The 13,656-nt window shown below is 34.9% G+C and overlaps 1 protein-coding gene across 2 annotated transcripts; it reads left to right on the top strand.

Moving 5' to 3' along the window:
* Positions 1 to 6,090: 6,090 nt before the first annotated feature.
* On the top strand, positions 6,091 to 11,929 carry LOC140757741 (uncharacterized). 2 transcript variants are annotated; one of them, XM_073093618.1, is made up of 6 exons: positions 6,091 to 6,167; positions 6,631 to 6,791; positions 9,996 to 10,119; positions 10,726 to 10,910; positions 11,004 to 11,126; positions 11,781 to 11,929. In XM_073093618.1, exons 1-6 carry the CDS (start codon positions 6,109 to 6,111, stop codon positions 11,927 to 11,929), a joined length of 801 nt encoding a protein of 266 aa, XP_072949719.1. In that variant the 5' UTR covers positions 6,091 to 6,108. The 2 variants fall into 2 exon arrangements, with proteins under 2 accessions (XP_072949719.1, XP_072949720.1); XM_073093619.1 differs by lacking the exon at positions 6,091 to 6,167 and adding an exon at positions 6,324 to 6,385.
* Positions 11,930 to 13,656: the final 1,727 nt, after the last annotated feature.

Below are 13,656 nucleotides of genomic sequence, written 5' to 3' on the forward strand. Positions count from 1 at the left end.
TATTCGCAATAATGAAATATTCCGAATTATTTACTTAATTAAGCATTCATACGGCTTCCCATATTACGTGACCTGTACAAAATTATTATGAGCAAATAATTATTACTTGTTTTATCACTGAAGGAAAACATCTTGAGATATCCTGCATATTTATGAGCAATAATTGCACAAATATATAGGTCTCTAAAGGCACAAATTGATAATTTGAAATAAAACAAATTAATGTAGAGTAATTCATGCATTTCATTAATATTATTCAAAGGTTGTTTTACCTTCTGTGGTTTGACTTCAGTGGTACCACTATTATACCAATTAAGCGTAGCAGAGTTTACTACTACCTACCACGTTCTGGTTCGAAAGGCATGGATAGGCAGTCACACATACAAAGACATGACAAAAACATTTCAAGTTAGTCTTCAAACGTATTAACGCATTTATAGCTAACTTATGTAGGAATTCAGGCCTATTCGGGTTTTTTCACTGATAACGTGAAATAATAGAAAATATATTAAAAATAGTTAAATACATGGATATTTGAACTATGCGCGTAAAACGCAGTCACTATAAATAATATGGCAAAAATGCGAAACTCAAAATCTCTGGCCATTATTCTTCGGAAACCGTGTAAAATGTAAATACATCGGTTAATTTTTCTAACAATCCAATAGGCATATATACAAGTACACATAACTACGTGATTTTCGATGAATTTAAATACATATAGTAACTACGAGTATTAAGTATATAATGGTTAAAATTTGCAAACAATTGAACATTCAATTGTTATTATGACGAAACTATTGCCTTTCAAATATCTACCAAATGTGGTTCAATAGTAATTAGATGTGTTGATTTTAATATTTGTAATTATTTAATTGACAAACGTGTGTTAATGAAGGCAATCATTTGCGTCAACCAATCGAACGCGCGGTGTTTAACCGCAATTGTCAGTGGATTTATAGAGCCCGGTCACCGCAAACGGCGCAAAATTAACTATAATTATACACTAACTTGCATATAGTAACTGCGAGTATTAAGTACATATTTGTTATAATTTGCAAACAATTGAACATTAGATTGTTATTATGTCGATACTATTGCCTTTCAAATACCTACCAAATGTGGTTCAATCTAATAGTAATTAGATGTGTTGATTTAAATATTTGTAATTATTTAATTGACAAAGCGTGTTAAAGAAGGCAATCATTTGCGTCAACCAATCGAACGCGCGGTGTTTAACCACAATTGTCAGTGGATTTATAGAGCGCGGTCACCGCAATAATTATATACTAACTTGTTTAAACGATGCTATTTTTAGTTCTGATACCTTATTTTTACATATTTAATTTATATTCATTTCCACGAAGGCCCATTTGTAGTACGTTATAATTTGCAGAAAAAGCGAATTTATATATTTAAATTGAAACGAACTCAAACATGATACGTACACAGTATATACAAAAAATCGTCTATCTATCCATCCATATCTATATGGTTACAGAGGAACGAACGACTACATAATTTTCTATCCACTTTTCTTGGATATAGCTGCTGAAGTTCGTCCTTTGCGCCAACCAATCGAACGCGCTGTGTTTAACCACAATTGTCAATGGATTTATAGAGCGTGGTCACCGCAAATGGCGCAAAATTAACTATAATTATAGACTAACTTGTTTAAACTATGCTTTTTGTGCTGGTCTTTTGTATACTCGTACATATATTTTTATGCATTTCCACAAAAGCAATTTTATTGCGATCTCATCTTACAGTAAAAGAGAGCGCCATTATTTTTAAATCAAAGCGAACTCAAATATGATACGTACAAACATCCAAGTATCAATTTATAGAATCAATGCATATACATATGATATTCGTACAGAGGTAGGAAAGTTAGGTTTACTTTACATGGGTAAGTAATCAAATCAATCAAATCAAATCATTTATTTGCAAGAACATAGTGTTGTACAAGGATCTTAAATTTATAACAATTATCTTATGTTCTACCACATTGGGCGTGCAAAATTTATGTATCTTGTTCATTATTACATGGAAAGTCAAATATTTATCATACAGTATAGTGTTACCACTTTTCATTTAATTGTTTAAGCTTACAATTCATTCATGAAGCCCGTCAATTGCGTCAACCAATCGAACGCGCGGTGTTTAACCACAATTGTCAGTGGATTTATAGAGCACGGTCGCCGCAAATGGCGCAAAATTAACTATAATTATACCCTTAATTGTTTAAATGATGCTATTTTTAGTGACGAAAGGCACAGTTTCATTGCGATCTCATCTTGAAGTAAAAGCAAACGTCATTATGGTTAGATCAAGTATACTCACACATGATATATGCATACAAATATTAATCGATCTGTGCATCTATCTATATCTGTAGACGTACAGAGGTACGAACATTATGTTACTTAGTTTTTGATCTACTTTACGTGTTCATAGTGTTAGTTGTTTCAATTTAATTAAACTATTTACCTTAAACTCACAAACTCTGTTTAATGAAGCCAGTCAATTGCGTCAACCAATCGAGCGCCCCGTGTTTAACCACCATTGTCAGTCGATTTATAGAGTGCGGTCACCACAAGCGACGCAAAATTAACAAAAATACACTAACATGTTAAACAAGACAAATTTGTGGCGCATTTTTAAACTTCTATAGATTTATACTTGTGTTCGCTTAGGCAAAATTCGAATGCAATTTCACCGATTATTCTACAATTAATTAAATGTATGATTTAATGAGTTGGAATTAAAGCCATATTAAAACTAACTGTATAACTCCTGTTAACCATATAAACCGAATAGTAAATTTTGCATACACAAGTATGACATAGATAGTCATAATACCTTTCTATTTTAAAAAAAGTGTGTGATGTTGAATGTTTTAATTTAATTATTTTAACTCACACACGTTATTTAATGAAGCCAGTCGTTAGCGCCGACCAATCGAACGCCCACCACAATTGTCAGTGGATTTATAGAGCGCGGTCGCCACAAATGACGCAGAAGTTAAAATAATTATACATTAACTTGTTTAAGGGAGGCTTTCGTTGGCGTTTTTTATTTTTTTATTTTTTTTATTTTAAACAAGACGGTATATAATGATCTCAACAGATAGAAAGTATTGATAAAGCGAACAATAAGGTCGCTATTAAACTATTATTAAAATTTGGACAGCGACGGAACTAAACAAAGCTTTTAAAATCAATAACACTTTGTTAGTATACTGTCTTCAGTACAACCCCTTACTGTCCCGATGTCAGAAACTTGGGAACTACATTCGTATTATGAGTCTGGGTGTTCATGTAAATATAACGACAAGGACACAGAAAATCTTAGTGAGTTTCAAAATCATTAAAAATAAAAAAGGACTACATCAATCATATTCAAAATCAAAATCCTTTGATCGAATTATGAATTGAATGTATGTATGGATATAAATGAATGTATAAAATTAATCCAAATATTTACATGAATGCGACACTAAATTAAAACTTATCAAAATAATGAAGCAATCATTTGCGCCATAGCAACCCAGGCGGCGAGTTTAACCTCAATTGTTGGCAAACAGTGAGCGGTCGCTGACAAGTGGTGTTCCATTAACAGTAATTACAAATTGATTTATTTTAAACAATGCCCCAGCACGTCTGTGGTTGAGTGGAAAAATAGTGTTTTAGCGCAGCGGATGTTTGTATTCGTAATGGGGATTATTAATAAGATAACATAATATGTCCTCAAATAACAAGTAATTAATTAAAAAAAACAAAAACCCGACTGCACCAAAAAGGCTGAAGTAGAATTTCTAAAAGCAGTGAAATAGGCATTTCATTATTTTTATCCAGAAAGCCAAATACAAAGTTTCATAGTAGGTGTCTGCTTCAAAAACAAAAGATGTTCAAACAATATTATCCTATTTTATCCTCGTAGTGCTCATTTACGCTATATAAAGAACCTATGTGTAAAATTCCAGCACGGCACAGCAACTCACTCTTTTAGTCAGACAGTCATCTCGATGTGTATATACGAGTATATGTGTACTAGCTGACCCGGCAAACGTTGTGTTGCCATATAAATGAAAAAATGTTAAGGGTGAACAACTCTTATCACTTAGGGGTAAAAAAAAATAGATAGTGGCCGATTTTCAGACCTACTGAATATGTATATAAAATTTGGTGAAAATCGGTGAAGCCGTTTTGGAGGAATACAGTAACTAACACGAGAATTTTATATTTAAGATAAATTATATAATGTATGTGTAATCTCCTCTTAATTTCCTTTATTTTGACACCCTACTCAATATGTTTGGTTAACTTTTTTTAAAACATGTTACTATTTCGCAAATAAATCCACCATTTACGATCTAAAAAATATATAACTTCAATAATTCAAAGTTTCGGTCATTATTTTACCTCATTAGAGGTAGAATTTAATTATTTTTATCCAACAAGCCTGATACAAAATTTCATAGTGTTTGCTTCAAAATTGACGGTTGTTCAAATTAACTTTTAACCCTTATTTTACCCTTTACGGGGTTGATTTTTCGGAGGGGGATAAATAAGTGCGTCTTTTTTTCTATTCAGAAAGCCAAATACAAAACTTTATAGTAGTTGCTTCAAAATTAAAGGATTTAAAGAAAACCGTTTTCCCCTATTTTACCCTCTTAAGGGTAGAATTACCAAAAGGCCTTTCTTAGTACTTATTCACGCTATATACAGAACCTATGTGCAAAATTTCAGAACTGTAAGGTCCTTGGTTTAGGCTGTACGTTGATTTCTGAAAAATGAAAAAATCATTTAGTTAGTCAGTCAGTCACGTTGCTGTTTTATATATATACAAATATGTTTTTATAATCTCCGTTTAATTTCCTTTCATTTGATACCCTACTCAGTAGGTTCGGGTAACTTTTTTTTTTAAATGTGTTACTATTTCGCGCCAAAAATCCGCAATTATGGTTTTATTTTTACTAACACCTATCTAAGGACACTCGGGTTATTGAGACAAATATAATGACACCTTAACAGTTGAAATTTATCCAGCCGTTTGTTAGATCCGATCAAATAAAGAAAGACAAACATACAAGATACGCGCGAAAAACATAACCCTTCCTTGGCAGTCGGGTAAAAAAGCATCTTTTTTCACGAATCTTTCTATAGCTTGGAGTTTACGTTCTGAATCCAGAATGCCAAAAGATTTTAAGCCGTTATTTTAAATATGAAAAATTCTAAAAAACAATTGAACATTTTTACTTATAAGTCAAGTGTAAACTCCACCTTCTACGAGCAATGTCAACCACGAAACAGACGGCGTTAAATAAAAAGTAAACACCAACATCGCCGAAATGCCGCGAAAGATTCTTAAGCAGTTATTTTAAATATGGAAAATTCTAAAAAACAATAGAACATTTTTACTTATAACTCAAGTGTGCACTCCACTTTCTATGAGCAATGTCAAGCAGGAAACAAACGGCGTTAAACAAAAACATCGATTAAAACGCCGTAAACACCAACATCGCCAGAATGCCACAAAAAATGCTTAAGCAGTTATTTTAAATATAGAAAATTCTAAAAAACAATAGAACATTTTTACTTGTAAGTCAAGTGTAAACTCCACTTTCTACGAGCAATGTCAAGCACGAAACAAACGGCGTTAAATAAAAACATCGATAAAAAGCCGTAAACACCAAAATCGCCGGAATGCCGCAAAAGATTCTTAAACAGTTATTTTAAATACGGAAAATTCTAAAAAACAATTGAACATTTTTACTTATAAGTCAAGTGTAAACTCAACTTTCTACGAGCAATCTCAAGCACGAAATAAACGGCGTTAAATAAAAACATCGATAAAGACGCCGTAAACACCAACATCGAATATCGAAAATTCTAAAAACAATGAACATTTTTACTTATACTTATAGTCAAGTGTAAACTCCTCTTTCCACGAGCAATGTCAAGCACGAAACAAACGGCGTTAAATAAAAACATCGATAAAAACGCCGTAAACACCAACATCGCCGGAATGCCGCGAAGGGTTATAAAGTCGCTACTTTAAATGCGAAATTCGTTCGCGAAGAATTATTTTCCGATCGTTCGCAAGATGGCGAGGGGCGCTTGTGTGTTTATTATCGTATTTTTATACAGCGAATGTTCTGGCAAGTACGTGCTTTGCAACTTTGTATTTTACGAGAACAGAGAAGAAACGTAAAAAGATATAAATCAGGAGTTTTTGCCGATAGAATACGGACCGTGTTGCTTCATTACGTTGAAACTTGAACTCATCTTCGTTCGACTAAAACGGCACCACAATCACAGTTTCTGATGTATAATATCGGTTTTTAATAATAGTCAAGTTACAGGGCCTTCATGGAACTTAGGTACGTGCGACATTATGACTTGGTCCCCAGAGGTAGAAACACATTTACAATCAACTTTAAGTTATATTTTGTTCATATTTCGTCAATCGTCATATTGATTGTCAGATCTCAAACTGAAAGGTACATTATCGTATTTTTATACCCTGAAGGCTAGCTAGAAACGTTTGGTGTGGCAGTAATACCACAGTCACAACATCAAGGGCCCTATAACTTTAAAAAGAGTAAACTTATAAAACGCTTTACAGAATACCTCCAACCAGTGACACGGTATACTTAGGCCGAGGACAATTCAAAAGCATCAATAGAGGACCTGTACCCTTGCTATGGGACTGGCGTGATCAAAACATGGTGACACCGGTGAAAAATCAGCTAACGTGCAACGCTTGTTGGGCATTTAGTGCTATTGGTAATGTATGTTTTAGTATAAAAGCAAAGGCTGATGCCTCTAGACTTGGTGATCATGTTTTGAAAGCAACCGTATTCCAATAGTTTTTGTACTATGCTTAGAAAACATCGCTAGCGTGAATTAGAATTACTAGCGGCACGACTTGAAGAGTAGTGGCAACTCGTCACAATTTGAATTTTGTTGGTCTTAAGGGCATTTGGGTATATTACATTTTTTATATTACTCTGCCTCTTACCATCAAATCGATTATTGAAATTTATACAATTTATCATCAAATTTTTGACCTCAGCAGGTGTATCGGTATAAGTCTATCACATCCAGATTTTTTGAGAAGCCAGTATAAATAAACAAACTCCAAAATTCAAAACGTATTTCTATTAAAAAGATAAAAATATAAATAGAGCACGCGTCTCCATACCTACAGTTAAAATAATATACGGAGAAAGTTTTCAAGAAAATATTTTGACGCAAATGACCCGCCTTTCAGTTTCATCTGAATGAATTTCATATTCATATGAGCAACGAAAAGATTTTAATCAGCTTAATTGCATATCAACTGGAGATGTTCTACTATAAGCGAGTAACGATAAACTAAAGGTGCAAAAGTGCAAAATGATAATGCTAATACTCCTTTTTTATAGCCACGTTTTATTTTTTTTATAATATAGAAGTAGCAGACGAGCATTCAGTCCACCTGATGGTAAGTGACTACTGCCGCCCATGGACATCTGTAATCAACCCCAGATAGGATTAGATATTCCTACCTGAGGTCGGCCACAGATGCGCCGCTACCCCTGAGGACTAAGCTGGAACGCCTCGGAAAAGTATGTCTCCCTTACCACACCCTTCAAACCGGAACACAGCAGCGCCTAACACGACTGTTATTAGGCAGAAATAGGTGTGGCGGTGGTGCCGCCGGAGTCGAACCACAAAGAGTTCTAACACCTTCAGAAACCAAAAATACTTAATTTTGTTATGAGGTCAATGTTTTACACTTAATTTTCTCATCAACATCACTCGCTATAAGATGGCTTAGCTAGCAGTGAAACAATTGCCTTAAGGCTAAAGTGAACCACCATTGTATCGGACTTGAAAGAGCCATTGTTTCACCAGAATTACTTATTCAATTTTTCAATATTCATTCGCTGTTCCAACTTTTATTATCTAGCTACTTTTACTTTTATTTGGATTAAAATAATGAGGACAGTAAAATATTTTTTTTCTTTGTATAAACAAGGTAAGGACTAAAATACAAAAGATACGGCATCGCAACGTGTCACGATACGACATCGTGTAACGAGACGATGTCGTGTCGTGGCAATCTACGACATGCATCATAAAAATCACGATGGCGTGAAAATTAGTAATGCAATCCTGCGTTATGTTTTCTTAAATCACTTTCCATAGTTCCATCGTTAATTATGAGAAGAAATGGATGTACGTAGCATTGCTACAAATCTTTAAATCACTTCAGTACAAAATATCACAAGTTCACATCACCAATTTTTACGACATCGTGATTTTTTACGATGCCTGTCGGAAATTTCGACGCGACATCGTAACATTAGGTTCTAATATACGAGCTACATGGCATGCGAGTCCATGGCAGGCACTAACAATGGCGACGACAGATGCTAACGACAGGTCGCTGACGACCATCCCTGCTTATCGTCCACGACCGACGACAAAACACGACGGTGAAACAATTACTGTCATCAGCGATTGTTAAGGCCAGTCAACTACCGCTGGCAAAGATATTCAGCTTGGGCTGTCGTGTATTAGCATAATTAGCTTACCCTTGCTAGTATATCGTTCACTCGCTACCAACGTTTGTCTGCTCCCTAGGGAGCTCCTGGGCTAGGATCTCCACGCGCAGAATATCACCATTATCTCCGACCCTCTTTTTTTTTCTTACCGCACTAAAACCCCCCGATGGCCGTCCTCAGCGTTGCCAAGAGGACTCCGGGATCTCCTACGGAACGCAACCGGAGACCTCTGAACACGTTGCCCCTTCGGGCTCCTCCTAGGTGAGCTTCAGGACTCACCACACCGTCTGGTGTTTACGACGGTATGCGACCACACATACCGCCGTCCTTCCCGGAGTTGCTTGCTGGACGGCTCGACCTCCCAATCTTGCCGCCCGCAACCCCGGAAGCCCCCTTTTAGTCGCCTCTTACGACAGGCAGGGGATACCGTAGCCTTATTCTAGTCCCGGGACTACAGGGACATTATCTCCGACCCACCATCCAACAATGGAACATACCAACGGGGGCCGTTGATCCCTTGAGAATTTCCCGGGTAAAGAAGTACCTCGAAGTCTCTACACCACACTTCTGGAGGCCCGAAAGGCCACAGGCCCGTTTTCGTTAGTTCCCTCGCACGACACGATGTCGCAACGTGCTACTATACGACGTCGTATCGTATATGTATATAAGCCTTTACGTAAGCTAAAACTCATTTGAATTGTTTTAAAATTCTAGTGTTACAAAACAATACAATTAACTTCATTGTAATCCTCTCAAAGGCTTTTCTTTCACATACAAAAAGCTTAAAAGCGCTAAAGTTGTAATCCTCCAACGTTCAGCGTGGGGATAGAACTTTGTCACAGTAAATTAAAAATACAGTTAAAATAGACAGCCAAACTGGTAGTATTTTGGACAAAAGGATAAATGTGAACTTATATAAAATAGTGCTAACGTTTCTATGAACAAACAGACACTATATACAGACACTACTAGAATGATAGTATTTAAGGCTAATTTCAGATATGTAGGTATGTTACTGCTATTATAGTTGGAATCAATGTTAGAATATTTCACGTTATTATTTCTGCCATAAAACAACTATAAAACCAGGAAGAAACTATTACCGCCAGAAATTTCGTCCCCATTATGGAATTAAAAATAGATTTTATTTTTTACTTTTATTTCTTGAAGTATCTCATCATTTTTCACTCTCCAGATAGAGAGTAGGTCCCTCTGTAGGGATGCAATATGTGTTTCTTTGTGTGTGTGCACGTGTGTTTGTGTCGGTGTATATTTTTCTTTTTTTATGTTTTACTTCTTTTTATTTTTTTATAATTATAACACTGACTTCTCGGACCATTTAATTCATTTATTTTACGAAATACCGTAATTTCTTATTTAAAAATAAACGAACAGCTCGCTATTTAAACTTTAAATAACATCTGATTAACCTTTCCAGGGAGTATCGAAAGTCACGTAATGATATATTGGAATCAAACTGTGTCTCTGTCAGAGCAGTTCCTGATAGATTGTGAGGAAAACAGTCCAGGTTGTGGCAGTCAATCTGTCCTCAAATCTTTTGCGTAAGTTACAAAAATACATCGATTATATCCTTCTTATTCTGAGAGAAAACCGTGCTCAGCAGTGAGACAATAATAGGTTTATGATGATGAAGTTACAAAATTATTAATACACGTCATATCATATTATATAATCTCATATCATATAATATATTATATACCTAGCCCAGTAGTTAATACGCGTCCTCTCAATCGAAAGGTCCGAGGTTCGAATCCCAAACACCCACCTCTATTTTTGAAATTTATGTGCGTGTTATACATTAATTATAACTTGCTTTAACGGTGAAGGAAAACGTGAGGAAACCTGCTTACTTGTCAGATCTTAAATTAAACATTTCTCAAAGGTATACCATTGAAGTATACCAAGGCGCACTTGGCCTGCGCGGTATTCCATTATATAATTCTTCTCATATCTAAGAGACGACCCGTGTCCAGCAGTGATGGGTTGATGATGATCGTATATCATATCGATAAATCTTTAATAATTAAATTATTATTATAAATTATAATTGTAACGTAACAACCCAGCGTAACCGTTTTCGTATCAAAAATCGTAACGCCATTTTCCTTCTCATAACCCACAAGCTTCACTTAAAACAATTTTTACAGACAAATAACATCATCTTTGGGTGGTGTGTTGTATGATGATGACTATCGTCCTTACTCAGCGAAACAAGGGAGGTGCCGCATGCCAAAGAACCCACAACCCCTGCCTGTGCTAGGCTACAAACGGGTGTATCCAAATGAAGACGAAATGGTCAAATACCTTTATATGTATGGGCCTTTATCAGCAGGTAACATTATCTTCCTTACTACAACTTTTCAATTACATTCGTTAAATTAAACCATGAAATATGGTATTTTAATCAGATATTTTATGATTTCAGGAATTAACTCAGCATCTATGGCTAGATATACACATGGTATCGACCAGCCGACCGAAGAAAGTTGTTCATCTGATAAGGACAAGCTAAATCATGCCGTTGTGATCGTCGGTTACAACTTATATGGTACGTAGTATGTGTATTTTTTTATTTTCACCTAACAATAGGGCAGACAGGCTATCTGATGCAAAAAGTAGCATATGAACATTTGCAAGACTAAAGTGAGCCGCCAATGCATCGCCGACTAGTTACATATCGATACCTTAATTCGCAAATCAGCCAACTCCACTTTGTGTCAAAATGTTTTTTTTATATATTTTGATTTCGTTCAACGCCATTTAATATCAAAATAAATTAAAAAAAAACGTTTTGACAAAAAGTGGAGTTGGCTGATTTGCGAATTGAGGTATCGATGTTTGAAATGTTCTTACATAAATTAAAACAAAAACCATAGTAATGTGGTTGCATTAAAATAAATGAATTATGAAATTACATTAATTTTTTTCTTCATTCGATTAGTGTCCATTGTATTTTTTATGAGGTCATGAAGGACCCTCACTCACCCATTCACGATTACAATACGCAATCGCATACGTGCACACTCATATGCACGCAAGCATGCACGCACACATGAAATCACGTCACATACACATACAAGCAAACCTACGCCCACGCACCTACACATAGAGAGAGATCATCACCAAGCACAACCTTATCTACATCAAAATCATCACGTTTTACGAACAAATTATAAAATAAACCAATGATATCTTTTTCTAGTCTCCGAAGACGGACGAGTAAGAGTGCCGTATTGGATCATAAAGAACTCCTGGGGTGAGGAATGGGGTGATAAAGGTTTCTATTACTTGGAGCGCGGCCGCAACGCGTGTGGTATTGCTAGCGATGTATCTTTCCCTTTTGTCAAATAAATATTATGACAACACGGTAGAAACTCTTTTATTAACCGACCTAAAGTTATAGAGTCACTGGAAGCTGGCTTGTTGGAAAATGTTGGATGCTGTTAATGAACAGTATTACTTTTGAGTTGAAGTAACAAAATATCGTGCTGTGTTCCTGCTTGTAAGTAATCACTGTAATCATTAAGAAATCAGCTGAAACCTTCTTGAACTAAAAACTTTTTAGCTGCGTTGTGCAGTGTTTTTGTGAAGAATAAAAAATGTTAAATGCCGGATCACGTGTCCTGATCGAAAATTCGTAACACGGCGAAGCAAACTGTAAAAGTCAAGATGTCATCCGGTGTCAGAATAGAAAAATATGTCAATGGGTGTCAGTTTTGTTTTTTATTTATTATATGTTATTATTCAAGTTCGATTTCGAAAGTTTTTAATTCTGCCAGCACACCCGTTGATTCATTTTATTCTTAAACTCTGAAAAAGAACACTTTTTCGAATTATGGACAAATTGAATTTCAAACTAATATTATTTATAGAAAACTCCCATTATTCTTCAACAAATAATGTTGAAAATTTAATTGTATAGAGCACCTAGAAAATAAAAAAATGTTTATTCGCTTCCAATTCCACGAAAGACTTTATTATTACATTTTCACCCGTTTACAAATTTTTCCACGATCAATTTTACAATAAGCGACGATTGCCTTTGAATTTACAATTTTTCCATCTTGCTTGCTAATTTCGGACCAATTTTGTTGTTAGTCGGAGCTTTCGCTAGAAAATGGATAAAACTGTTTCTTTGGTATTACTGGATTGCTTTTGCTCGTTAGATGTTTCAGATAAGACAAATAAACAAGAATATTGCGCTAATTGGATCAAGATAACTGGGATAATCTAATCCGCTGATTGTATGTGATCTTATTGAAATAACTATTTCAATAATTGTATTTATAAGACGAAATAGCTTTGATATACAATTTTATAAAAATCGAGTTCTAAGATTCCGTTACATACATACATACCACATACAGGTCAAGCTAACAAAAGCATAGTAAAAATGTCGCTTTCCATATTTGAGTTGTAAAAAGGGATATTCATACATATATCTACACTAATATTATAAAGAGGAAAACTTTGTTTGTTTGGTTGTAATGATTAGGATTAAAAACTAATGGACCGATTTTAAAATTCTTTCACCATTCGAAAGCTACATTATCCACGAGTAACATAGGCTATATTTTATATGAAATATATTTGATAAGTAGATTTTGTGGCGGTACAAAGTTTGCCGGGTCAGCTAGTTATGTATATCTGTATAGGGTCTTACTGCGGGGATAAAGATTAATTATGTCTTCGATGAGCACAGCACATAGACTCCGAAACCTAGTACAGAAAATTAAATTTGAACAATGGTAGAACGCCACACCTATTGCTAGCATAAACCAGTTCTCGCCTTTTGGTAGAAGGGTATGGATGTTGCGACATGTAAGTCAACTGACAGAAATTATAAGTCAGCTGACTGAAATTATAAGCAATTATATTAGTACCTAGGAGTGACAACATCTGTAATCGTCTTCAAGTACCCTTTTCGTTAAATATTTGGTATCATATTTACGACGACGACATTACTTACGACCACCTTCTAGCATTTGAGTCTTTCGATCTTTTATACTTAGCATATTTTTAATTTGTTCTTGTTTTGTATATATTTATTATTGTTACTAGTATGTATATATATATAT

The sequence above is a fragment of the Epargyreus clarus genome, unplaced genomic scaffold (assembly GCF_041222505.1).
Source record: "Epargyreus clarus isolate Ecla_fem2 unplaced genomic scaffold, WU_Ecla_fem_2.2 ptg000005l, whole genome shotgun sequence".
Classification (NCBI taxonomy): domain Eukaryota; kingdom Metazoa; phylum Arthropoda; class Insecta; order Lepidoptera; family Hesperiidae; genus Epargyreus; species Epargyreus clarus.

Coding starts and splice junctions, on each gene's coding strand:
- LOC140757741 (XM_073093618.1), top strand. CDS start 6,109: ATGGCGAGGGGCGCTTGTGTGTTTATTATCGTATTTTTATACAGCGAA. Junction 6,168..6,630: donor TACAGCGAATGTTCTGGCAA/GTACGTGCTTTG, acceptor AACGCTTTACAG/AATACCTCCAACCAGTGACA. Junction 10,120..10,725: donor TCTGTCCTCAAATCTTTTGC/GTAAGTTACAAA, acceptor CAATTTTTACAG/ACAAATAACATCATCTTTGG.